Source organism: Hypanus sabinus, chromosome 21 (genome assembly GCF_030144855.1).
Source record: "Hypanus sabinus isolate sHypSab1 chromosome 21, sHypSab1.hap1, whole genome shotgun sequence".
NCBI classification, from domain to species: Eukaryota; Metazoa; Chordata; class Chondrichthyes; order Myliobatiformes; family Dasyatidae; genus Hypanus; species Hypanus sabinus.
The window spans coordinates 7,073,180-7,101,111 of NC_082726.1; the positions used below are offsets into that span (position 1 = coordinate 7,073,180).

The following is a 27,932-nucleotide window of genomic DNA, read 5'->3' on the forward strand; positions in this document are numbered from 1 at the left end:
ACTTTGCTTGTTAACATTCCTCAGAAGATAGCAGGAGTGGCCTGATTTGATGGACACAGTCATTCAGAGTTGATGGATAGCTGAGACCCCGTTAGTAGGGATAAAAGACAGGTCTGGGGAGACACCCTTCAGACACACCAGTGGACACTGACTGAGTGTTGTGAACCCACAGGAAGGTGGGGGCTTCGAGGACCAAATCAGGAGATCGGTCAATAAAGCTCACAGTGTTACAGCAGGGCAGGTGTGGACTTGTGTGTGTGGCCACTCATGCCAGAGTGACGAGTCCACCACAGAAGAACGGTCTAGCTGAAGAACAGATGGGTCATAGCTGAATGACCACACAATACGACGGAGTAAGAAAGCCACAAAAGGTTTGCCTGCTGCAGCTGTTACATCTCGCTTGCTCTCTCTCTCTCTCTCCCCAACGATTACACCACAACAACCATAACCACCTCAGCATGTATGAACTGAACTGAACTTTATACTTTTCTATGACAATTCATTTACCCCTAGACATCGATAGAGCTTGTTTATTATTGCTTATTATTGTTCCTACACTTTTAGGTTTATTATTGCTAACTTGTTTTATATGTATATTTGCATTTTTGATACTGCATTGTGTAGTTTACTAATAAACATCTTTAGTTTGGTACCACCAGACTCCAACGGATTCTTCTTTCTCTGCTGGTCTGACACCCAGTTATGGGGTACGTAACACAACTAAAAGCAGAACTTCTTGATGGCCAAACACTTCCATTCTGATATGTTGACCCAAGGCCTCCTCTTGTGCATAGAAGAGGTCACCCTCAGGGTGGAGAAACAACACCTTATATTCCGTTCAGGTAGTCTCAAATCTGATGGCATGAATATTGATTTCTCCTCCTGGTAAAAAAAAGTTCCTTCCCTTCTCCTTCTATTCCTCACTCTGGTCTTTTACTTTTTCTCAACTGCCAATTACTTCCCCTCTGATTCCCTCCTCCTATGGTCCACTCCCCTTTCCTATCAGATTCCTTCCCCTCCAGCCCTTTATCTTTCCCACCCACCTGGCTTCACCCATCACCTTCCAGCTACCCTCCTTCCACTCCCCCCCTTCCCTCTTCCTTTCCAGTCCTGAAGAAGGGGCTCAGCCCGAAATTTCTACTGTTTATTCCTTTCCACAGATGCTGCTTGACCTGCTGAGCACCTACAGCATTTTGTGTGTTGCAAAGTCAAAGTAAATTTATTATCAAAGTATGTATACAATATGTAGACCTTGGGGTTCATTTTCTTGCAGGCATTTACAGGAAAATAAAGAAATAAAACAGAATTTATGAGAAACCATAAGACATTGAAAATAATTAGACCATTAAATCTGTTTCACCATTTCAGCTTGGCTGATTTATTACCCCTCTCAACACTATTCTTTTGCTTTCTCCCTGTAGCCTTAAATGCCCTGATTAATCAAGAACCTATCCACCTCAGCTTCAAATATCCCCAATGACTTGGACTCTACAGTCACTTGTGGCAATCAATTCTACTGATTCACTACCCTCTGGCTAAAGGAATTTCTCCACATCTCTGTTCTAAGTGGATGCCCTTACACTCTGAGGTTGTAAAAATAAACTGAGAACTATAAATAACAAAGACCGACAAACAACCAAAGTTCAAAAGAAGACATATTGTACAATTAAGAAAAAAACAAATAAATAATACTGAGAAAATGAGTTGTATAATCCTTGAAAATGAGTTGGTAGGTTGTTTTAAAGAGGAAGGTATATAAATTGCTAAATGAAATGAGCACCTTGGTGCATGAGAGCAGACATAATTGTATTTAGATTGATGATTAATCGTGATTAAATTGAAATACAGAACAGGCCTGCATGGCTGAACGGACTTTCCTTGCTTAGATTTGTGTGTTTATATTATGCCTATTTCCATATAAAATTTCAAGCAGACAGGGTCAACAAACTGATTGCTTTCCTTTCTGCTTGATGTACTTGGTTATTAACCTTCAGCAATTTGCATCAAACACTTCAGGGGTCTATGGTTCCTACATCAGGTCAGAATTGGCATCAGTTCTACAGGCATGGGTCCCAACATCTATGCTGGGAAATCCAGTAAATCATTCCCTGCTACTGGACTTCGAGAAGACCAGCCACAAAAGCAGCAGCAAAGCTTGGCCAGGATTTCTGCCCAGATCCTGAAACCTGCTGGCAATTAGTCTCAGAAGTTTGGCAAAGAGTGCCTGGAATTTCATGGCACACTACAGCCCATTTACCCAAAAAACTATAATGACAGACCATTAGAAACTCAGTTACATAAAATATAACATTTTGGTTAACTCTTAGCTGCCCTCAGTTCTAAGAAATTTATGAAAAAGCCACTAAGAATAAAACCATTCAGTATGGTGTTGACTAATCTGTCCTAGGCTTCATTCTTCTTCTGCACAACTTTCCCATAATCTTCAATCCCTGAATTTTCAAAACGTGATCTACTTCATATAATTCTTTCCTTAAGAATTAAAATACCCAAATCCTGATGAACAGTTAAATAGTTACCTCACAAGGTGAAAGATGAGTCGCTCTAGTGTGTTGATATGAGTTCGTGACAACTGATCAATTATTGAATAAACACCTTGAATCATTTCCTTTCGGTCCTGTAGACCTATGAACAAAGAAAACAACTTTCAGCTCTGCAAAAGCCACATTGTAAGGCCATAGGTTTAGGGTGAAAGGTGAAATATTTAAGGAGAACATGAGGGAGAGCTTCACTCAGAGGGTGGTGAGAGTGTGAAACAAGCTGCCAGCGAAAGGTGTGGATATGGGTTCAATTTCAACATTTCAGAGAAATTTGGATAGATATGTCGATAGGATTGGTATGGAGGACTCTGGTTCAGATGTGGTTGATGGAACTAGGCAGAATAATAGTTTGGCATGGACTTGGACTGAAGAGCCTGTTTCTGCACCGTACCACCCTATGACTCTAGGTACTGTTTGTGGTGTGTGATGAACTAGTTTATTAAAAGTAGCAGCATAATACCTTTACCACAAGATAAGAACAGGAGAATTAACCATTTCCATTTTTATACTACTAACTTGCAAGTCCTGATTAAAGAAATGATCATTTATGAAATGATCTTTAAGAAATGGTCTTGAATGAGGAGAGGGTGGAAAGGCATTTTGCTGATTCTGTGAAAAGCTAAAATGACTCTATCCATTTCTGTAAACCATAGAGATCTGGGATTAAAACCTGTACTTACCCATTGCACGCAGAATCTCATCATAAAGTTCATAGGTCATTAGAGGATTAGGAAGATCTCGCAACCACTGTTTGAACACGCTGGCAATAACGTGAATGCTATACTCATCCAAATTCATGCTGTTAATATCTGCAGAGAAAAACTATAGTCAGTTCCAGAACAGCTGTTGTATAATTTCCTCTCAACTTTGTACTAATGGAAATATGAAGTTTGTAGACTTATAGTGCAGTATTTAGTACACATCTCTACTACCATTTTGAAGGGAGTGATTAGCTTTCTTCCAGTCCACACAGTGAAAGTGCTCCCAAAATGTAATCACGTTTGTATAATTTTGAACTAGCAAGAGTGAAATACTGAAATGGACCCTGTCATTACTAATACGTGTTATATTGCTTGATAACGAACAAATCTCAGGTAAAGGAATTTCCATTTAAATTCACAGATACACAAGGAATCTGTCACTAAATGCACTCCATTGGTCAGTATTCCTTACCTGTGTCCAGGCCTTGTTTCAACTCCTTAATTTTGTTGGTTGATCCTGACTTCCTATAAATTCCCTCAGTGTACAGACCATGCATTTCAATGTAATTGATTAGCTTCTCCACCACAAGTGGTACTGTTCTCTCGTCATTGGTTAGACGAGAGACTTCCACTCCAAACTGCCGAGATGATAGCTCAGGTTCATACTGCATTAATTTAAAAAAAAAGGGTCAGGCCACATAGCAGCTGAACGTGATGTGTTCAAATACCCCAAATGAATCAAATATGCACTGTCCAGTATCAAACACATCATTGATTTATTCAGATACATCACAGTAACAGGCCCTTCCAGCCCAATGATCCCGTGACACTCAATTACACTATGTGACCAATTAATCTAATTGATACATCTTTGGAATGTGGGAAGAAACCCACGCAGGAATTGAACCAGGCTTGCTTGCGTTGTAATAGTGCTTTGCTAACCAATACACAACCTTGCTGCAATGAAGAGAAAACTCAAACTTACACTTGGAGTCTGTTAACTCAGCTACCAATGGAACTATAACAAGCCTCAGCAATCATGGATAGAAGTAAAATAATAAACCAGCCACAGACCTTCAGAATATTGTAGTGTACAAATTAGACAAAATACTGTAAATACTTCAAAGTAGATTTATTATCAAAATATGTATATGTCATCATATACTACCCTGAGATTCATTTTCTTGTGAGCATTCAAAGTAGATACCAAGAAAGATCTTAGAATCAAAGAAAAACTACACACAAACCACCAACATGCAAAAGACAAACTGCGCAAGTACACAATCAAATACATTCATGAAAGTTCCTTCGCCAGAATACATCAACCAGCACTGCTAACGGTGGTTAAGCTGATCAAGAAAGGAAGCCTGGACCCAGAATTCAGACGCCTGGGTTTAAATCTGACTATATCATCTGTAATTCTGTGGAGAGAAAGGGATTGGGGCAAACACTGGCCACACACATGTGCACATCTGAGATAAGTATGCCAATGAAAAATCTTGCATTTGGTTGATCAGAACCGAATTCACTTCCCAAATTTCATCTACTCACCTACACTAATGGTAGCTTAATATCAGTTGATCAAACATGTATTGGAGGTGCAGGAAGGTAACAAGAGTGCTCATGCAGTCAAAGGGAGAATACTCAAAACTCCACAGACTGCACCATGGTCAAAATCAGACAATCACTCGGGATGTGTGGCAGTAAACACTGTTCATGAGCCAAGTGGCATCATCAATTGTGCCATTAAACAGCACTCACTCACAAGAATCTGCTCAAGATGCCCAGTGTGCATTTCACTTGTATTACTTGGATCCAGTATCATCACAGCATTGATCAAAAAAGCAAGCTATGTTGGTCCAGTCCTCGACAGTTCTGACACTGGTTTTCTAGCTGCCTCCAGTGTTTTGGGGCAATGCTAATACAGAACGGAACAGGCACTCATCACAATTATTGTGCTGAACCCATAGTTTGGAGATAATTTCCTTTTTATTAACAGTGTAATTTATAGGAACTGTTAATTTTCAAATTAGTTTCACTTACAATCAAGGCTTTTAATTGTTCTTCTAATGAAAAAAAAACTTTTGCAGATTTAAATTATTCATGCCCTCTAGACTTACTAATTACAGGTTTTTACATACTTGAGAGGGTTAAAGCGATCTGAGGAAATATTTTTCAAGGGGGGGGGGTAGGGGGGTGGTAGAGTCAGGTACATTAGGGACACCGAAGAAACTCAGGTAGACAAATGGATGAAAGGAAAAATTATGGTGATGTGGGAGGGAAGGCTGAAATTGATTAAAATGTCAGCACAACATGATGGGCCAAAGGACCTGTATAGTGTTGTGATGTTCTATGATCTATATTCTAGTTGCAATCTACCTGAGGTGAAGGCAGGTATTCTCACAACATCTGAAATGTATCTAGACAAGCACTTGAATTGACAAGGTTTACAAGGCTACTGATAATGAACAAGTAAATGGCATGAGTATATTCAGGTATTTGATAGTCAGGCATGTGCATGATGGGCCAAAGAGCCTGCTTCTGTACTGTATGACTTTATGACTTTCCCTAAACAATGATTATGATTTAATAATGCAAACTTGACACCTACATAGCACACCATTAAAAAGATTCAAAATTATGCCAGTGCAAGGCGCCACAGTAGTGTTGCAGTTAAGCGACACTATTACAGCTCAGGGTGTTGGCATCATCTGCAAGTAATCTGCATGTCCTTCCTGTGGAATGTGTGGGTTTTCTCCAGGTGCTCCAGTTTCCCCCCACAGTCCAAAGAAGTACTTGCTTACTGATCATTGTAAATTGTCCCATGATTCGGTTAGGGTTAAACTGGGCTTTTCGGGGATGCTGGGGCAGCATGGTCCAAAGGTGCTGTTCCACGCAATATTGCTAAACAACCTAAAAATAAAATAAAACTTCATACCTTTTTGGAGCATTTGATGTTGGTTTTCAAGCAGCACTTTTTATGGCAAGCATATCTACACACTGGAAAACAAAAGCAGGCTAACTTATTCATATGATCCTACATACAGAATCATGAAATCGATTAAACTATAACTGTAAAACAGCAAAATGTGTTAAGAGGCTGCCAGACTTCCCACCAGCATCAATACAGATAAATCAGGGACATTTAGTAATTAGAGTTACAATATGATGGGTGAAATAGCTGGAATATTTTCCCCTGAAATTAGTTACCAGGCAGGGTTAGGAAGCCACTTCAGTGAACACAGCAATTAGTTTTGTTGAAGCAGTTAAATGGATTGCAGACAACAGTTAAGTGGATATGGTAGAAGAGGAATCAATTAACAAAAATGCAATTTCTGTAACAAAAAGTCTCTTGGATGTCTTAAATTTTTCTGCAATACCCTCTGGGAACTTACGCTTGCAGACACAAGCTCTTTCCATCATCCAGATGAGAGAGGAACAACATTCACAATAGGTAGGAATACTGTACTGTGTTGATTTGAAGATGTGACCATTATACTCTTCCACCTGTAATTAAGCACAGTTTGGTTGGTTCAATCATTCTGATTTCACAGTCAGCAGAACAGATTTTTAAAAATTGCACATCCTTTCTAAGCAATTCTATGCTGTGGCACTGCCATTACACAGGACTTTACAGAAATAATCTATTTTTGAGGTTAAAAACTTGGCATCTATGAAACAGGTGCAGCAATAGCGATTGGAGCCTACAAAATCCAGGGTGCGGTCAGGTCACGGTTCAAAATAATTTCACCAGCACATCTTTAATTTTGAATACAAATCCTTTCACAATAAAGGGCAAGATAATTGTTGCCTTCCTGGTAGCTTGTTGTAAATGCATATTAACTTTCAGTGATTCATGTTCAGGGACACCCAGGCCACTGCAAAAACAGTTCCATTTTTTAAAAAAATGCCTATTTACTATTTTTCCCCTTGCAAAAAGTGGATAAATTCCTATAATATTCCACTTGCCATGTTCTTGCCCAGTTACACAAACCAATTATCAATGGGAAATTTTAACTGTTTCACTCTCTAGGGCTACTTCTGACCTGCAGAGAACTTCTGGCTATTTCAGGTTTCAATCGAATACCTTTAGCTTTTGATTAAGTTTCTTTGCATCCTCTTCAGAACCAACAGCCACTAGGCTTCTTATCAGTATGCCTGAATATAACATCACTAGATTCCCTGCACTCCCCAAACGTTGACACAACATGGTGTGAAAGAACACTGGTCAGTTGGTAAGTAGGGATCAAGGTTGGTTGTGACAGTTGAAGATTGATTCTCAGGGCAGTAATGCAACAAATAGCTGCGGAGGCCAAGTCATTGGGTTCGTTTCAAGCAGAGGTTGATAGGTTCTTGATAAGTCAGGGTGTCAAGTCTTACGGGGAGAAGGTACGAGAAGGAGGTTGAGAGGGATTTATAACAAGCAAAGTGGACAAAGGAAAAGTCATTTACTTAGATTTTCAGAAATCATTTGATAAGGGGCCACACACGAGGCTGCTTAACAAGATAAGATCCTATGGCATTACTGGAAAGATTCTGGCATGGATAGAGGCATGGCTAGCAGGCAGGAGGCAACAAGTGAGAATAAAAGCAGCCTTTGGTTGGCTGCCAATGAGTAGTGGTGCTCCTCAGGGGTCAGTATTGGGACCGCTACTTTTCACATTGTTTGTCAATGATTTGGATAATGGAATCGATGGCTTTGTGGCAAAGTTTGTGGATGATACAAAGATAGGTGGAGGGGCAGGTAGTGCTGAGGAAGCAATGCAATTGTAGCAGGACTTAGACAAATTGGAAGAATGGGCAAAAAAGTTTCAAATGGAATAGTGTTGGGAGATGTACGATAATGCACTTGGTAAAAGGAACAATAGTGCAGACTATTATCTAAATAGGGAGAAGATTCAAACAACAGAGGTGCAGAGGGACAGGAGCTCTCGTGCAAGACTCCTAGAAGGTTAATTTACAGGTTGAATCTGTGATAAAGGCGGCAAATGCAATATTGGCATTTATTTCACAGGGAATAGAATATAAAGGAAGGAGATACTGCTGAGCTTTTATAAGACACTGGTCAAGCTGTACATGGAGTATTGTCAACAGTTTTGTGTCCCTATCTTAGAAAGGATATGTTGTCATTGGAGAGTTCACAGGGATGATTCTGGGAATGAAGGGGTTAACATATGAGAAATGTTTGGCAGCTTTGGGCCTGTACTCAAAAGAATTTAGAAGAATGCAGGCAGATTTCATTGAAACCTACCATATGTTGAAAGAACTAGATGGGTGGATGTGGAGAGGATGTTTCCTATGGTGGGGGGTATCCAGAACTGGGGGGCACAGCCTCAAAATTGAGGGGCGACCTTATAGAACAGAGGTAAGGAGGGATTTTTTTTTTAGCCAGAGAGTAGTGAAATCTGTGGAATGTTCTGCCACAGACTGGTGGAAGCCAAGTTCATCAGTATATTTAAGGCAGAAGTTAAATTTTCTGATCGATCAGGTCATCAAAGAATATGGTGAGAAGGTAGGTATAGGGTTGAGTGGGATCTGGGATCAGCCATGTTGGAATGGCAGAGTAGACGTGATAGGCTGAATGGCCTAATTCTGCCCCATGTCTTATGGTCTTATGAAATGATGGAGCAGACTGAATGGGCGAAATGGCCTAATTGTCCTATGGTAAGCATGGCCCAAACATTATGCTTCAAAGACATACTTAAATTATGTCATAAGAGGATATATAATTACACAGTGTTCAACTGTATTCACAAAAAAAAACAAATGAAAGCAGCCCAAGTGTACACAGAACAATAACTTACTAACTTTCAGCTGTGGGCTGCTAGGTGGCAAGTAACTAATGGACATGTCTATGCCTGGTAATGGTCACCTCCAATAAGGAATTGGCCAATTACATATCTCAAGAGACTCTGGAATTCCAGAGCAATACACACAAAATGCTGGAGGAATGCAGCAGGTCAGAGAGTATCTATGGAAATTAATAAACAGTCAAAGTTTTGGGCCGAAACCCTTCATCAGGACCGGAAAGAAAGGGGAAAGATATTTCCCATAGTACCTTACCCCTTTTCCTCACTTGCCTATCATCTCCCCTTGGTGTCCATCTCCCTACTCTTTTTCCCATGGTCTACTCTCTTCTCCATTTAGATTCCTTCTTCTCTAGTCCTTTACCTTTTCCACCTATCACCTTCCAGCCTCTTACTTCATCCCCCATCCACCTGGATTCACCTCTTGCCTTCTAGCTTGTCCTCCTTCCCCTCCGCCCACCTTTTTATTCTGGCATCTTCCCCCTTCCTTTCCAGTCCTGATGATGCTGTCCAACATTTTGTGTGTGTGGCGACTACCTAACCTTAATGTTTAATAACATTAGCAGTGTTAAGTAACCCATTAGAAACATTTTGAGCACTACCTCTGACAGCAAAAAAATTGGGCCAGTCACATTAATACAGTGGCTATGAGAGCAGGTCACAGTCTGTTGTGTTACACCATGTATCCTCCATAAGTCTTTCTACCACATAAAGCCACAAGTGTATGATAAAAATACTCTCCATTTGCCTCTGGCATCAAAACAGACAAGACTAGCATTAATTTGGGCAAAACTGTCAACCTGATTGGACCCTATCCATCACTCAAAATATTTTTCCCTCCATCGTTCTTAACAGAGTAGCTGTGTTAAACACATCCACATCAGGGGAAGGTGCAAAGTCAGAATGAAGAATACTTTGGAGCAAAGTTTTACATGCAGCAATGCATTATGTCAAATAATAAGGGCCCAGGACAAGGCTACTAATCTGAGTCTTCCTCAGAAACAAACTATTTCAAAATTAAATACTATGAAAAGGTTCCTCAAGGGTTCATAGCCAGGGGAGGTAGTGGGATAAGCTCCCACCATCTATTAATAATCCCAATGGTGTGCATCTCAAATAGCCTCCGACAACCAAATCCAGCTCTGGGCCTTCAGATATGGCTTAGCTACTAAGCCTGGCAGAACTATTTCTACCGATGTGAGAAGGGGCAAAGTTGGGTTACTGGCACCTTGAAAAACCAGTTGCTTCGGGCAGAAGGGACTCATCAGCCATGGCTGGAAGCTCATCTAGAAAAAACTCTGATCTCAAACCTCCTCTATATCCACACGAGGAAGGCTTCGGGAGTAAACTCCAAGGAAAAATCCAGAACTGAAGTCCCTGAGGCAGTGCTATATTGAGTTCAAAGCTGCCTGGCAACTCCTACGACTGTATTGGTGCCTGCTGTTCTTTTGGATTCATCATCTGCATGGAGAGGAAGAGCCTGCTGCATGAGCAACTGCTCACTCTCCACATTGTACTGCCCTCACCGACTTGTGTATGACAGCTAGGACACAATAGACATGGCTGACCCCAACCATCAGAGGGCATCATAGGAAAAAAGGGAAGGGGATTTAACACTGAACAGCTGCAATCAATAAACCAGCATGAATGTCCATTTAATTGTTAAATCAAGACATTAAGCTCCTGTGAAAGGACATAAATTGTTCCATGTAACAGCTCTGTAGACTGTGTCAAGGTTAAGTTTGTATGCTAGCTACCATTGCCCATTTTACAAGCAGAATGAGCTCAACTTGTCCTCATAGCTCACAAACTGCTGAACTTTCTACTCAGCAGATTGAGGCAACATTTCCCATGACAGCAACAAAATGAAGTTCACAGATGGTGAAATGGAGGTGACAAACTGCAAGACATGAAGAAAATAGGGCAATGAGACAAGAAAAACAACTGTTAGCCTTGGTATTTTCTCTCATTCCTGTGTGCAATTAGTATCTTTCATGCATTTAACAAGTACTAATAAAGAATTTGTGTTTTATGGCTCGAATTGCCACTTTACAAGATTTACGTAATAAACATATCAGTACAGCTATGAGAACATCGTTGGAAGAAATAAAATTGAAGCATTTGACCAATATCACCTGACGTTAAACACAAATACACACAAAATGCTGGAGGACCCCAGTAGGTGTAGCAGCATCAATACAGAAAACATTATGGACCATTTGCTCCTCTCCATAGATGCTGCCTGACTTGTTGAGCTCCTCTGATACTTTATGTGTGTTACTTTGGATTTCCAGAATCTGCGCTACCTTTCGTGTTAAGACACTAATGATCAGTTTGAGAACAGGGATGAGTAACATGCCTCCACAATAAGGGCCATTGCAACCTGAAAAAATAAAGACTGAGATGGGAAAATAGCTCCGAGGAAACATGACCCACACATCAGCACGTACAGTAAATACGAAGTGTCAGCGCTACTCAAATTCAGCGGGTGGGTACAAAGAGGACATGGGACAATCTGCAGTGTAATGTTATAGGATACAAGATTTGTTTCTCAGAACCAAGCACAGGACAGATAATTAGGAGAATTAGATTACTTACAATATCAGTTTCTTTTTTCCGTCTCTTTTTTCTTTCATTTTTTTGTACCTGAAGAATAAATTTGAATTTTGAAATGAGTAGATATGTATGAGCAGGTATGTACCAAATTCTCAATTCTCAGCAACATATACCCAAAAAGAAAAAAAAATCAAAGGTCTACATCCAATTGAAAATATACTGCACTGTTAGAATGAACAGATAGCTAAACCTGTATCTCTTTTCAAACACACAATATACTCTCCTCTCTGAATGGTTGCATTTTGAAGATCAACAATACTCTGCTCTTTAAGAGGGTGGGTCTTGAAGAACAAGATCACTGAAGATATTTGGTAGTTTCCAGTAATGTTATATGGGAGAGTGTTAATTTTTTCAAATTAAAAAAATTGATATCACAACAGATAGTCAACAGTAAGATGGTGGTGTGCTTGGGCATAGCGGCCTCTCTAGGTCAAAACAAAAGTGCAACTGTTTGTCCTTTATGACTTTTTTAATGATTGCAAGACAATGCTGGATATTAAAAACATCAAGTACGGCAGGTCTAGCCCACTAGCAAGTTGCAAGATAGTGATGGAGCTAGACTTACTGCGCACCATGTTGTACCCTGCTTCAACCACCCATGCAGTGCACGATCCAACAAATGGAAATAATTGGCTTTGATGCTTTCCTTGTGATCGCAAGATTGGTAATGTAGAATAATGCGAGTTCAATTGACTAGTTCATCAGCGAGACCAACGGCGGGGGTGCTGTGCTGTCTCATTTGTTGTTCAGACGAGACCCTCATGCCTTAGAGTCAGCTGTTGCGACTGCCAAGGAAGGAGACGCCAGAGCTGGCTTTGTGCTGCTGGATTCCATGCTGGGTCCCTCTGTCAGGGCTGCTCTCCAGTGTTTGCTCAGTGGAAGACAAGCATTTGTCTGCAGCTTCACTGCACAATACAAGGGAACTGCTGCAGCCTGCTCTAGCTTCAGGACAACATCCATGCTTTATCACTCAGATTATTCTCTTTATATATATATTTTTTGTAACTGTATGTTCTCATAATTATATGTCCTGTGTATGACTGTTGTACTGTGCGCTGCTATTTTGTTTTACTGTATTCCCGTGTATGGTTGAATGACAATTAAGCTCAACTTGAACTTGATCTGTCAGCTCAAACGATAAGGGTTGACGGCTTGCAAGCATAGAGGGTATACCAGATAAATGGAAACTAGTACTCAATCAAGATCCAGTGGGCAAGGCACGAAGTTGAAATCAGGAGCTGGATTTCTCATCTATTTCCCCAATACACATTCTAATACCTCCCTGGGATGCTAACAGCATAAAGATGAAACTGAACATGATACCTCAATGCCCCCCCTCATTCATTAGACTACTATTCTGTTATTCTGTTTTCAACAATTTCTTCTAAGTTAACTCCTACCCGCTGCATCCCACACTCAAGTGACCCAACATTTGCATTCACTTTTTGTCAGGGTTTTCAATCTCCTTGGTTACCTACATCCCAGTCTTTCCAAAGAAATCTAAAAGCTAAACTTGGTATAATCTAAAAACATTACTTCTCACTTTGCTTACATTGTGCTTCCATGTTAAACCTGGAAATACTTTGTGTTGCGGATCTCCAGCTCACCTTGAATGTCCATGGAAGTGTTTACTGAAAGAAAGAACTGAATGTTTCAAACATCTCACCTTTCCAGTACTGCTGTCCAGAATTTTGTGTTCCAACATGAACTCATCCAGGAACACCTTAAAAGTGTTGACCCATACTTTGACTGGTGACTCATTCCAATCTCGTCGCTGCTGCCTCATTGTCTTCTCTAGAATCTGCTCAAACAGCGCATAGAGATCTTTGTATCGGATACTCTTCCCATCATCCATCTGCAGCAGAAACATTTCAGGTGAAAAGCAGACACAAAGGATTCTGTAGACACTGGCTATCTAGTGCAATTATACACAATGCTGGAGGGATTCAGCAGGTCAGGCATCTAAGGAGAGGAATAAACATTTGACATTTGGGTTTGAGACCCTTTATCAGTCCTGATGGTTCAGCCTGAAACATTAACCGTTTATTCCCATCCACAGATACTGCCCAACTTGTTGAATTCCTCCAGCAACTTGCGTGTGTTGCAACTGAGTAAAATTGTCACAGTTCTCCTCCATCATGACCCCCTCACATACATTCACTTGTGGCATTCATTCTTACAGCAGATTCTTGGCAATTCCAGGATCCAGATCAATCACCACCAGCTGATTTGATTTTTTTTCAAAACAGAAATTGTGTTTCAGTTTGTTGCACAGAACCAGTACAGAACTGTTCATTCCAGAAAATGCAAACGACACAATGAAAAGCATTCATTCTATTTACTGCTTTATATCTCAAACACAAGCCAAAGCCCTGTACTCACCGCTAAAGCTGTTGAATAGGAGTTAAAGATATTTAAGCGGAATTCCTTAAGAGATTTCTTGAAAACTACATCCACAAATGTATCTTTCTTTGAGTCATCAGTGTCCAGATCAGTAATCTGTAAGTAGAATACTTCTTAGTATTGATGTGAGCACTGCTTAATGTGAGAACAGCCATAATTTGCCAAAATACAAAATAAAAAAAAAACATGATGGAAAATTATACTTTCAGCATGGTAATTTAAGTTGTTTTAACGTCTTAGTATTAATCTTTCAAGCATTATAACAGTATGAAGCAATGCAAAATGTACTCAATTCTGTCCATATAACATATTTCCTCCCTAACCTTGTAATTCCCCCTGGCCAGATTTGGTCCATTGAGAATAGTGTTTTAATTCTCAAGGAAAATAAGGCTTTAGTCTGGTCTGGACGGGAGCACATGTCCAGCAGACAAAAGAATACATCCCACCCTACACCACTCCCTCTCAATATTTCATTTTACGGTTTTTCAGTCTGCTGAACACATTATCAAAGTAAATGTCACTCTAATAATAAACAAAATAATGGGCCCAGGACACATGGACTCTTGACTCAAGCATTCCTTTTATTTTCCTTGTGCACAAGGAGAATTTCATGGTCCCTGTCACCCATACTGTTCTGATATCTGAACTGAAAACTGCTTTTTTTTTGTATACAGATTTGGCTTATCAGTTACGGATATTGATTATTGTAGATTTTATGTATTTGAATTCCTTACTCGCAAGATGGTTTGCTATTCACAGCAGAGGTGATAAATTCAATCGAAACTTCGAGCTGACAGCCGATGATACTTTGAAATTAGTAAGGACACTAGAAACTGCAAGTAGGCAGCCAATGATATTTTGAAGTTCATAAAGTCAATACAGCCTTGATTGTTGGGTAAGTTTCATATTTTCCTGTTATCTCACTTGACTACAACTGCCACAGGCTAGTTTTAACTTACTGCAACTTCCACAACATCACGTCAGATTTACCTTCTTCTGCAGGAATTCGTTCATACACTTGAAATCGTTGGCACTGGTGATAATTTGTAAGGTGTCCTGCTGCAACTGAATGGGCTCCAGGCCCACATTACTGATCTTCACACTTCTCCTCCTCTTTACTTTCGGTGATGGTTCTCTGTTCTCCTTAAACTCTTTCCCTCGCTCTGTTCCCAAGTCAGGACTCCTCGGAGGAGTTAGGTTCGGAGGTGAAGGAGCTTGACCTGAGTGTGGAAAGTGGAAGTTCAAAAATATCACTAAATTAGTCTCTGCACACCAGTTGAGCTTTCCATCAACCTTTCAAGATCACGTTATTGAAAGTTACAATCTCAAGAATATGCTCAGGAACATTACACAACAGGAAAGTTGGGAAATGCTTCCTTGCCTGCTTTGAATGCACATGCTTCCAACTTCAATCACTGATCTAAGTAGAGGCCAAGTGCCACCCCAGAGGAAGAGATCATAAAAACTCCAAGCCTATTGAATTCTTTCATCTGATGCGTCTCAGTGGGGATAAATATGCCCTTAATTCCATTCTTAGGTGACAACCGAGAATAACAATAGGCATGTTATTTTAATATTTTGAGCTTTCAACAATTGGTTTATGAACTATTCTCTACCTTTCTCAGTTTTTGCCACATATTAAAAAAATACACTTTTCTTTTGCATATATCTTTCAAGACTAGATGTACTTGGTGCTCATTTTATTTCAAACTTCTTACTTTTAAATTGAAATCTTACAATGATAATTCAGAACAATAACATTTTCTTGTAACACCAGAATTTGAATGTATTTATGCATGTGTATGCATGTCTGTGCCTGTATGTGCACATGTATTACTCCTTCATAAACTCACCTATGAGCACAAATATGTTTTCCAGCAAGAAAAATTCCGACAAACTACCAAATTTCAGAATATTAACCATAAAACATGAAGTACAAGTAGTCACAGGAACAGTCTACCGAGCCTTCGGCTCCTTCTCCAACACTCAGCAAGGTGGCTGACCTTTCATCTCAATGCTACTTTCCCGCATTGACCTTAAATCCTTGATTCCCTTGATACAAAATTTATTGATTTCTTCCTTAAAAATGCTCAGTGACTAAGTTGCCAAGATGTTTTTGGGTGGAAAAACGCAAAGATTCACTGCTCTGAGTTAAGCAATACTTCAGCTAAGTTATGAATGGCTAACCCCTTATCTTGAGAAGGCGACTCCTTTCTCTAGAAAGCCCAGCCGAGGACACAACCCATGTGCCTATCTAGTCGTGCCTTGTCAGAATTGTATGCCTTTCAATGAGATCAACTTGGATGCTTCCAATAATAAAGCCATTATGCTCAACCCCTCCTCAAAGCATAACTCCCTGCCTCGATCTGGTTAATTTTCACTGCCCTACTGCAATGGTAAGAATATCCTTCAGAGCAGCAATAATTTTTCAGCTTTGATCTAGCCAGGGCCCTCATATAATTGCAATCAGATTATTGAATAAACTAATTAGCTATTGTCTAACTCTTCAACTAACTTTCAGTAGGGAAGGCAAACAACTTTCAAGACACAAAATACTGACACAACTCAACCAGGACAAAATGCAACTGTGCAGTAGAACGTTCATAATGAATGAGGGGTTGGGTTAAAAAAATCTGAGGGAGAGAGAGAGAGAGAGAGAGAGAGAGAGAGAGAGAGAATGCATTTGACTACATAACCCGAAATTTGACCAGCATAGTGTTTTCATTCACCACAAGTACGTCCTCCATCACATTGCTACCTTGTTTCCAACCTACATACCTTTTTAAAAGAGTATCAATGCATTGTTTATTCCTTTCCTTTCATTTTATACTTCTTCAGGGGTGTTTTGTAGCATTGATTACCTCCCCAAGATTAACTTCTGAACTCAAATGATGTACTGAGCATGCAAATCCTGTTTAGAAGTTGGCAGCTATTTCACTTGGCCCAGAGGCACTATAAAACTAATAAAGGCACAATGTAAAAGACATAAAATTCAGTCAGTTGCTGGGCTGGATGGGATAAAAGTATTGAAAGAACAAGTTTGATGTTGTGAATGTCATTTTGCACAAATATTACCAAGTTATCTGGCCAGACAGCTGGTCTGCAATGTGAGTGTGTATCGATCACTCTTCTCTGTTGCTGGACTCCATGTGGGGTCACCAGAGAAGCCTAATCATGCATCATATGGTGGAATCCACTTCCTTGATTCAGAACTGGCATAAGAACAGAAACTTAATTTGAATAGGGATTCCCAGCCCTGCAGATTCGATTAGTTAAAGCTAAGGTAAACTCAAATACATGTTCATTTTAATTATTCCTTAGTGTTTTGTTTCATGTTTGCTCTTCAGCTTTTAATCTTTTTGAAACAATGTTTCTTTTTAAATGTCTCCAACTGTTTAAAGGTCTCCCACCTTTAACATACACCAAGGTTCCATCAGGGTCGAGGCTACACAGAATCAGAAAGTTACTTTCTCCAAGCAAAAACACTGATCAACCCCTCTAACCACTAACCCACTCCTCCGCACCCCATACCACCACTACTTATCATTTTCTGGAAGTGAAATTAATCCATCTTGAATCCCCAGTTTGTCGCTCGTTAAAAATATTCCTGGGGTCCACTAAAACCTTGCTCTATCTCTTAGGACCATAGGGTCTTCTCATTTTTCCTCATTCAACACAGCTTAATGGACAGCAGGTCAAGCTACAACACAACTCCATTCATACAGTTCAGAACCACTGCCATATATAATGAAATTTGTTGTTTTAAAGCAGCAGTTCATTGCAATAGATAATAAAAATCTATAAACTACGGTGTATACTGTATATAAAAACAATTAAGTAAGTAGTGCAAAGAGGAAGGAAAACAGTGAGGTAGTGGTCATGGGTTCATTGTCCATTCAGAAATCTGATAACACAGGGGAGGAAGCTGTACCCAAAACATTATTTAAGGTTAGAGCCTGAAAATTGAGTTTAATTTTGCTGAGCAAAACCAATGGGTAGACATCAACTCCTATCCGTGCGATTCAGCTGCCCAAGTTCAGGCAACTTGACCTTTATTGCATTTCTAATTTTCATCAGTTTGTATGGAGTATCATGAAATAAAAAAGTTGTTGACAATCATTTGAAGCCATTTCTACTTCACTGTGGATAAATAATATAGAACAACAAGATCAGCCTCAGGCAAAAAGAAACATGGAAAAATTGATTATAGCTTTATGTTGTCTTTGACAGTGAATGTAAAAAGATGAACAAAAGCTTCACACCCTACTTTGGGTTGATAATTCTCAATATTGCAGGCAAAGTTTTGCAAATTAGTTTAAACATTTGCTTTTTCCAGTGGTTCAGATAGGTGTGTACAGTATGGTACCCCAAAGAAAACAGGAGTTAAACCCACGTCCTGGTCATTGTTCTCCCTCACATCACCAAACATATACATGGCATTCGTATCACCTTGTGCAAAAGTGCTACAAGTAAACAAAATATAATCACAATTCTGTAACAATAATCATACTCCAAAGTACAGGATGAATAGTGAAGGATTTCTGAAAAATGCACAGTGCTGGACAAAAGCCAACTGTTATTTTAAATGAGTCATTTACGTTTACCTTTCAATGAACACTCTCTTCCTTCCGGCAGTGGTAGACTGAGTGAGGTTTCACTTGGTTTAAGTTCTCGATGCCACTGTGGTCCCTGGACATCTTGATCTATACTCAGTTCCTGCAGCTCTGACTGAGTGGCCAGTTTCTCTTTCAACAATTTCTTTTCCCCTTGTTTTTTATTTCCCCAGAATCTCATTCGACCCTTCGAAGTTCTACATTTAGAAATCAAAGAACAGGAAAATATACATTAACTTAGATCACAGACCACCAAGAGGGCCACAGCCTTGTCATATGGAGCCTTGTGTGCTTCAAAGACCCGGAGAGCTATGTTGGCTGGCGTCAGGGCTTTCTCCTTTGACACTTGGTCAGGTCACCCATGCCAAACAGGTCAAAGGGTAAAGGCCACACTAAGAGTGGTCCATCAGCCCTCCAGGTTCGGTAAAACAGACCAGACTGGTAAAACAAAATGGTTACAGAAACAGCAATGAAAAGCCCTTCTACATCCGAGTGTGACAGTATTCCTGAGTCTCCACTTGGGACTTGCATGACGTCAGGTTCTGACGAAGGGTCTCAGCCCAAAACGTCGACAGTGCTTCTTCCTATAGACGCTGCCTGGCCTGCTGCATTCCACCAGCATTTTGTGTGTGTTTCTCTAGCATTTTGTGTGTCTTACTCTGGATTTCCAGCACCTGCAGAATCTTGTGTTTGCGTGTTACTAATTGTTATTCTTTTCAGTCATAAATTTAGCTTCTCCACCAACATCTATGTCCACAGCAGAAAAAGCAATTCATGGCTGCAGATCATATCCCTTTCAGTGATAAACGGGGAGTATTAAAATATTGCCAGTTGCTATAATCATAGGTTTTACATAATAGCACTACAGATATGGAAGAGTCCTAGAATTTAAGGTGACTAGTTAATCTGAAGTAAATATATCTAGCTTGCCCTTGTTTCCAACGAGATGATTGATCCCAGGTATTAAGGACAAGTGTGACTGATAACTGATTGGAACTAGGAAAGGTGCAGAGCTCACTCTACATTAACAGGAAATTCAGGAAAAGAAAAGAAACAAAACTTGTGCCTTTTGTTCACCTGAATTTCAAGATTTGGGTTGAAGCATAGCAGCATGTCCTGTTTATTGCAAATTTAAATGAAAGTTTAAATCTCAGCAAACATATTTAAATGCTTTTCTTAATGCAATTTTAGAAATATTTTCCAATATTAGAACTATTAGTCATGTCCTCAGAGTGAACATATTTACAGTATAAGCACAAGAAATTCTGAAGATGCTGGAAATCCAGAGTACCACACACAAAATCCTGGATGAACTCAGCAGGTCAGGCAGCATCTATGGAGAGATGTTTCAGGCTGAGACCCTTCATCATGACTGCCGAATATTCTATCTCTCCTCCAACTAAAACTAATGACAAGATCGGGAGAAATAACTTGCAATGCTTCCCTCTCCATCAGACTTGAGGAGGAACTGCAGAATTTTAAATATTTCCCAGGAAGATCAGCACCAAATCACAATAAAACTTCTTGTCTTTTTTACCTGCCATCTGAGATGTTACTCTTTTGAGTAGAGTCCAATCTGCCCAGTTCATCTTGTGACTGTGCTTTGTGCAGCTTCTTTTGGTCTTCGCTTCTAGTAGATTGCATCTGCAACACAGAGTACAAGCTAGTACTACTGAGGTCATAGACAGTTTTTCCCTACAGTTGATTTGGTGGCTCACTGATACAATAAAAAAAACAAGGGTTATTTTTGCAGAGTTCTACATTCAAATGCATTTTGGTCAATGGAATCAAATAAATAAATATACTATGCAAAGACGTGACGATACAGTTACATCATCTCATAAAAGCAAGACTTTGATATCGGTGAAGCAAATTTGAAATAAAAACATCATTTTAATGATATGTGTCAATTTGTAGGCACCGCTACAAATAACTTTTGTAAATCAGTAAAAGGTTTATCTTAACTGATGTGAAAGGTCACCTCATCTTCAAATCACTAACTATATCAGGTCCATCTAAAAGACTGAAAAAATTTCATACACATTGAAGTTAAAAACTCATGGCAAAGTTTCCAGGTACTTACAGGATGTGGAGATGGGTCTGTGCATAGATGAAAGATGAGTTCTGCTCAAACCACATGTTCATCTTGGCAAAACTAAAACTTGCTTTACAGTGCATTACAGTGAGGCTGAGAGCCAAGTGACATATTCAAACATGAAAATAACTCAATGTACTTGTTTTTATGCAATTGTTGTGTAACATTTTAGGTTTATGCTTTTATTGAAGAAACGTGTATCATTTCGTGAAAAAGTAGGTGGGGAAAAAATCGAGGAATTGCAGAGCTTCTGTGATATCTGAAGTTAAGTAAGGACCATGCAATGAAAACATTTAAACACAATGGAACTCTTCCTCACTTAACTTTTCTATGTTGTGCTAGAATGAATAGCTGCTAATGAGTGAGTAAAATATTTCAGTTGAGATTTTAATGTGGTTTTATAAACTGAATACATGAAAAGACGGGTAATTTGCAAAATTTGACAACAGACCCATTTTATATCTATGCAAACTTAACCAAGAAAAATCTTTAAGATGGCAGCAAAATACAAGAATGAAATTTATAGAATTAGTAGCAGACAGGTTCATTTCCATTGCTGAAGAAGCCTCCATAGCTTCAATGAGGCCAACTTCCAAAAGAAAGCAAACCTGAAGTTGCAAAGTTAATTTGCTAGTTACCAACATGTTACTTCGCAGAAAATAACGTACATCTAGAAAATTAAAACATTTAACATTTAATATATAAAGTAAAAGGCAAAGAAACACACTGAAATAACATTTTAAATATCTTTTGGCAAGAAAATATGAGTGGATGGGGAACGGACATATTGAACAATGCACCACCCAGAGTAACTTGATCTCACGTCTGCATCAAGTTTGCGCATCAATACTCAAGTAATATTGACTTGATTATTGACTTCCATGACCCTAATCTATTGGAAATAATGAGGATTAAACAACCAGGTCTGCAACTTCAGGTTTCCTTCAAGGAAATTAGGAGTGTCTGTGTACAAGGAGACCAGATTCAAATGGGTTGTATACATATGGAGGTGACTGGTTCAAATTGATATCTTCATATTCTCTGTCAATTACAGGAGGCACACACGAGCAAGATAGATCAACTGGTTGTGTGGTGTCACAGCAACAGCATTGCACGCCACATCAGTCAGGCCAAGGAATTGATTGTGGACTACATGAAGAGGAAATAGAGGGAACACACACCAGTCCTCACTGAGGGATTAGCAGCTTCAAGTTTCTGGGTGTCATCATCTGTGAGGTTCTATCCTGGGCCCAATATATTAATGCAAAGAAGGCACAATAGAGCCTATATTTCATTAGGGGTTTGAGGAGAATTGTTATGTCACAAATCTCTCCAGATATACTGTGAAGTGTTCTCTAACTGGTTGCATCACCATCTGCTATGGAGAGGCCATTGCACAGGATCAGATAAACTGCAGAAAATTGTAAACTCAGATAGTTCCTTCATGGGCACCAACTTACCTAGAAACCAGGAGATGCCTCAAAAAGGTGGCATCCATCATTATGGACCCCCATCACCTAGGACATGCCCTCTTCTCATTGCTATCAACAAGATGTTGGTACAGGAGTCTGAAGATACACCCTCAATATTTCAGGAACAACTTCTGCCCCTCCACTACCATATTTCTTAACACTACTTCAGTATCTTTGCCCTCTCTTTTTGCACTACCTATTTAATTTTCCTTTTTATACGTAAGCTTCTTATTGTAATTTATTGTTTTTATCATTACGTATTACAATGTACTGCTGTTGCAAAACAACGAATTTCACAACAAAGTCTGAATAAGGTAAAATTGCGTTTTGTATTCTTTTTGTAAATGTTAACTATAATGCATTTTCTTTGACAGCTGTTTAAATTATCATCTAACTCGCTTGAAGTATAATCAGAACAAAGCACAAACATCTACAATGAAATAAAGGTAAAGTTTAATAACAATGCATCAAAGAACATGAGCTCATGGGGGCCTGAGGGTGGCGCTGTATCATCAGGAGCATCTCAGAACTGGTCCATGCCACTGAAAATTGTATGCAGATGTCAGCAGATCTGAATTTAGAGAGGGGAAAACAGATTTTTATTGTTCTAATGAAGTGATATTGTTGAAACTGAGTATATAATAATGAATATATTAACAATGAATTACAGTACTATGCACAAGTAATAACATTCTGTAAAGCAAAGAAATTTTCAAAAATTATGAAATGAAAAGTTTCTAAATATCAAAAAGTTCATCCTTTGCCTTAAGAGTTGCATCAATTCTCTTGGGTACACCGTTGTGCAGTTTTATAAGAAAATTGGCTGGTAGGCTGTTCCAAGCATCTTGAAGAACTTGTCACAGTTCTTCTGCAGATTTGCTCTCTCAGGTATACCAGACAGCCTCGATGCTGAGATCAGGGCTCTGTGGAGGCCACACCATCTGCTGCAGAACTCCTTGTTCTTGTTTTTGCTGGAGATGGTCTTTATGACCTTGGCTGTGCATTTGGGATCATTGTCCTGCTGCAGAATGAAGTTGGGACCGATCAGATGTCTCCCCGATGGATGAGAATATGCTCGTACTTCTCAGCATTGAGGATCCCATTAATTTTGACCAGATCACCAACTCCATTTGCAGAAATGCATCAAGCCTACAAAGAGCCTCCACTCATCCATATAGCGCTCTCCAGCTATTCTACAGACAAAACTGCCTCCTGTTTGAACCAAAAATTTCAAATTTTGAGTTGTCAGCCTAGAGCACTTGTTGCCATTGTTCAGCAACTCAATCCTTGAGTTTTTGTGCAACAGTGAATCTCTTGGATTTGTTTCCACTTTGGAAGAATGGTTGTTTGGCAGCAACTTTTCCACGAAGACCACTTCTGACAAGACTTTTCCAGTTTGTAGACGGATGTACTTGAGTTCCAGTGATTTCTGAATTCAGAGCTGTTAGCAGTGCTGGACTTCATCCAATTTAGAAGGAATGTCACTTTGAAAGACCTCTCGTTTGCTGCACTCAGTTTCTGTGACTGACTACTACATTTCTGGTCCTCAACCTTGCTGTTTCTTTGCGCTTCTTCAGAAGAGCTTGAACAACACAACTTGAAACTCCTGTCTGCTACAAAATTTCTGCTTCAGAGAAACCTTGCTGATGCAAGATGACCACTTTGTGTCTTGCTGCTATGCTCACTCTTGCCATGGTGTAAGAATTGATGATTTGAGTGTTAAGCTGTCACATCTGCTAAACGCTTGCCTTTTAGTTTGGTTGTCCTTCACCCAGTTTGATTCCTTCTACACTTTCTTTTTCAGTTAATCGGTTTAGTTTATTCAAATCACTATGTCATTGATCACTAGCATCCTGTTTGTTACCTTTGTTTAAGCGTAAACTCGGCTATATATCCACAAGTAATCAGTTTTTTTAAACTTGAAAAGTGGTTTATTACTTAATATATTACTTTCTTTAAAGAATTTCTCGAACATTAATTTTTTGGAAAATGAGTATGTGGACATCTAAACTTTCTTTTCTACTGACACACTAATGCAGAAAACAAAACAAACATCTAAAACAAAATTTGTATTAAAAAATCTAGGGTGCCTGAGACACAGCACTGTATATTTATTAACTACTTTGTTTTATGAGCTGTTTGTGATATATGTTTTGTGGATGCAGTGGTCCAGAGGAATGTTGTTTCATTTGGTTGCATATATGTACAGTCAGGTGATCATAGACTTGAACCTGATTTTTTTTATAATTATGTTGACACAAATTTGAAATGTACCTCAATGCTATTATTTGTGAATCAATAATGAACATTTTCTCCTATATCTCTAACTTTCTCACATTGCACAATACAGCTTTTCAAAAACTCAAGGAGCAGCACTTACTTATGTTACAGATTTTAATTTTAAGGAACAGTACTCTTGCATAAATCCACAGACACGTTGCTCTTTTCATAGTGCACTTCCCTGGTCCTACACCTCTTTCCCACACAAATTGTTGCAACCCAACTCCACACAAGATTCTAAACGTAACTCCCAACAAAAGCAAGACCAATTTATTGGGAGGGAAGTTCAAGACAAGATAGGGAAATGCACTAGAGAAAGTACAATGTGTATTTATAAAAGTGATTCTGTTAGAACTCTCTAAACTCTTGTTTCTATGGATATCAGATTTACCCAAAAAGAAACAATAACCTCTGGAGCTTCAAGATTCCTCTCCAAAAATGTTAAAGGTTTATAATGTATATTATTTAATATTACAATGATAAGAGAACTGCAAGACCTATCTATTCCACCCCCACTCAACATTGCATAAACATTCTTTTTCAAGCACTCCGAGGCAATTGAAAACCATGGGCCCTTATTACCTCCAATTCCATCTAAGAGGTCATTATTATCAGATGAATAAAGTATAATGAATGGTGGGAGACTTTCAAGAGTCCAACTGCAAATAACGTCCTTCAAGTGTACCAAGGGAAACCATCAGCTATATTACTTCTGATTGATCAAACTGTGGTGGCAGGAGGTCACAGTTTAAGGTGATGAATTAAGAATATCCAACAAGAAACACACAAAATATAAAGTTCAGCTATTGATGAGTTAGTGAACATTTAACCTCCAGTGTTACATTAATCACATTATAGAATATGTTTTGAACCATACTTCAGCAGTTCATTAATCTTCTCCAGTGATGAAACTAAGTTGGTCAACTCATTTTATTAAGACAAACAATGGTGGACATTGCTTGCTTTAACTGAATTCTAAGTTTCTGGGTGATTGGCAACTTTACTTGAAAAGCCAAAAATATTGCTTTTTATCCTCCTTTATATGGACATCTGTTAGTCTCATGAGACCATGGATTTGCACCTTGTAAGGTTTCCAGGGCGCAGGACTGGGCAAGGTTGTATGGGAGAGCAGCAGTTGCCCATGCTGCAAGCCTTCCCCTCTCCACACCACCGATGTTGTCTAAGGGAAGGGCACTAGGACCCATGCAGCTTGGCACCGGTGACGTCGCAGAGCAATGTGTTGTTAAGTGTCTTGCTCAAGGACACAAAACGCTGCTTCAGCTGAGGCTCAAAACAGTGACCTTCAGATCACTAGACCAATGCCTTATCCACTAGGCCACGCGCCAACACTATTTTTCCCTTTAGCAGCCCAATATCCATTGAACTGGTGCAACCAGACACCCGACAATCCAAGTTTATTAACATCTTATCACTTACTCCACTGAGACCTACACTTTCAACTTGATCATGAGCTGCTATTAGAAAGGAAATTATTGTAACAATTGTTTTCCTGGTACAATTTCCAAATAGTCATCAACGTTGACACTATTTTTAAAAAAAACTTGTAGGAGTTATATTGTGAAGCATCTATGCACAAGGGCCTTTCATTCACTCTTATACACATTACAATCCATGTGCTGCAGCAATACTCGTCCCCAGGTTACAGATCATCAGTGACACCATCACATATGCAAGAAAATAAAAAAAATTAACTTTTTCATTTTACCGATGCTGCCTGATCTGCTCTACTTTTTCAGCATTTAGTGTTTTTGTGTGAACAAAGAAAGCAATTTGCAAGCTGTAACGGCATGAGGGTAAGGGGGTGGATAAGGGGAGTCAGACATGGGCATCACCATACACTCCTGAACGAATCAGATACGTCAAAATAAAACCCTCAGTCAATATATGACATATCTTGGAACAAACTGTTTTTATAATCTTGGATAGAAAATTAAAACAGCAAACTAAATGAAAAACATCCATAAGAGACACTTCATAAAAATATTCACAATTATACTGATAGTTCACACTTATTTAAAAAAATATAAACAAAAATTCTCAGCACTTATTTATAAAGTCAATACAAAACTGCCAGGGAAAGAAAAATAAAGGTAGTAGCATCTAGCCACCCCACATGCTGTTAATAAAACTGAAATATTAGAATATAGATTGATTGGAGCCATTAATTGTGAAGAAAGCAAAGTAAATATGCAAACTAATTCAGTGCAATTAGGTAAGTTATGGCATGCAATGATCTGGTAAATAAGGATGACTAGGTGAATACTGTGATGGCCATCACAACTCAGGGAAGTAGAAGGGGCTAGTGTAGAAAATCACCTTAGTAACAGAATGACCCATATCCAGTACAATAACAGCATGACCAGATAATCTATACAGTTTAGCAGGGATTTCCAGAGCAATAAAAGGAAACACTCAATCATATTCAGAAGAACCTTTCTTTATGTATCCTTCATTTTGTGGGCTATCTCTCTTGAAAATGTCAAACCTTGCTGGGTTAAATCCTTTGGGTTGCTGCAGTAACTAATATTTCACTTGTGAAGTGAGTTCTTGCCTCATAGTTAACCAAGTGTGTCACTGAAATAGAGTTCCTTCCAATCTTCATAACATGCTCTTTCAAAATTAGATGTGAAGAAGGTCCACCTTGCTCTCTCCATTTTACCCCAATCTATGCTGAGTTATTGTTTGGTTTGAAATGAGCAACGCCAGCATCAGTAAGGGAAGCAGACTCAGTTGTCACTTCTAAACGTCAGCTCAAAACCTATTTATTTAACATGGCTTTTAAATAATGTCTTTATTTTCATCTTTATTTTTATTTCCATATTCATACTTTTATTCCATTGAACTACATCATCTGTATGGAAAGTGATCTATAAATTAAGTTATTATTTTTATTATTAGTTGAGTAACTTAAAACAGCAAGTGAATGCTTCTGGAGCTGAGCAACTGAAATGGGATGCTCCGAAATATTCTAAAGCAAGTCTGCTAGTCAAATTAGTAAAACCTACAGAGTAGAAAATATGTTGAATTTGTGTGATAATGTGTGATATTTCTGGAGTACCAACACAATTTTGTGCAGCTTCAGAATTGAGAAAAGGGCCTAAAACGCAACAATCTCAGGATTCTATATTTCAAAAGGAACTCCAGAAATAAAAACAGAAAGCATTGTGAATACTCAGCAGGTCAGTGTGAGAGGTCATCAAACTGAAATGTTAGCTCTGTTTCTTTCTTCACAGAAGCTGCCTGCTGAGTATTTCCAGAATTTCCTGTTTTTATTTCATATTTCTGGAGATGTTTTATACGTATATTCTGCAGGAATCCATCTCAGTACTGATCACTTGGGTGTTGAATTCAGAGATCTGGCAGTAA

General features: G+C 39.1%; 1 protein-coding gene across 6 annotated transcripts in view; it reads right to left on the reverse strand.

Moving 5' to 3' along the window:
- myo9aa (myosin IXAa) overlaps window positions 1-27,932 on the reverse strand; it is a 339,254-nt gene that overhangs the window by 31,099 nt on the left and 280,223 nt on the right. For all 6 annotated transcript variants that reach the window (XM_059945895.1, XM_059945894.1, XM_059945899.1 and 3 more), the window contains 11 exons: window positions 20,236-20,342; window positions 18,690-18,895; window positions 15,076-15,305; window positions 14,065-14,181; window positions 13,349-13,537; window positions 11,665-11,712; window positions 6,655-6,766; window positions 6,198-6,259; window positions 3,732-3,924; window positions 3,239-3,367; window positions 2,538-2,643 (listed from right to left, as the gene is read on the reverse strand). In XM_059945895.1, coding sequence (XP_059801878.1) covers window positions 2,538-2,643; window positions 3,239-3,367; window positions 3,732-3,924; window positions 6,198-6,259; window positions 6,655-6,766; window positions 11,665-11,712; window positions 13,349-13,537; window positions 14,065-14,181; window positions 15,076-15,305; window positions 18,690-18,895; window positions 20,236-20,342 — 1,499 coding nt within the window. The remainder of the gene's footprint in view (window positions 1-2,537; window positions 2,644-3,238; window positions 3,368-3,731; window positions 3,925-6,197; window positions 6,260-6,654; window positions 6,767-11,664; window positions 11,713-13,348; window positions 13,538-14,064; window positions 14,182-15,075; window positions 15,306-18,689; window positions 18,896-20,235; window positions 20,343-27,932) is intronic.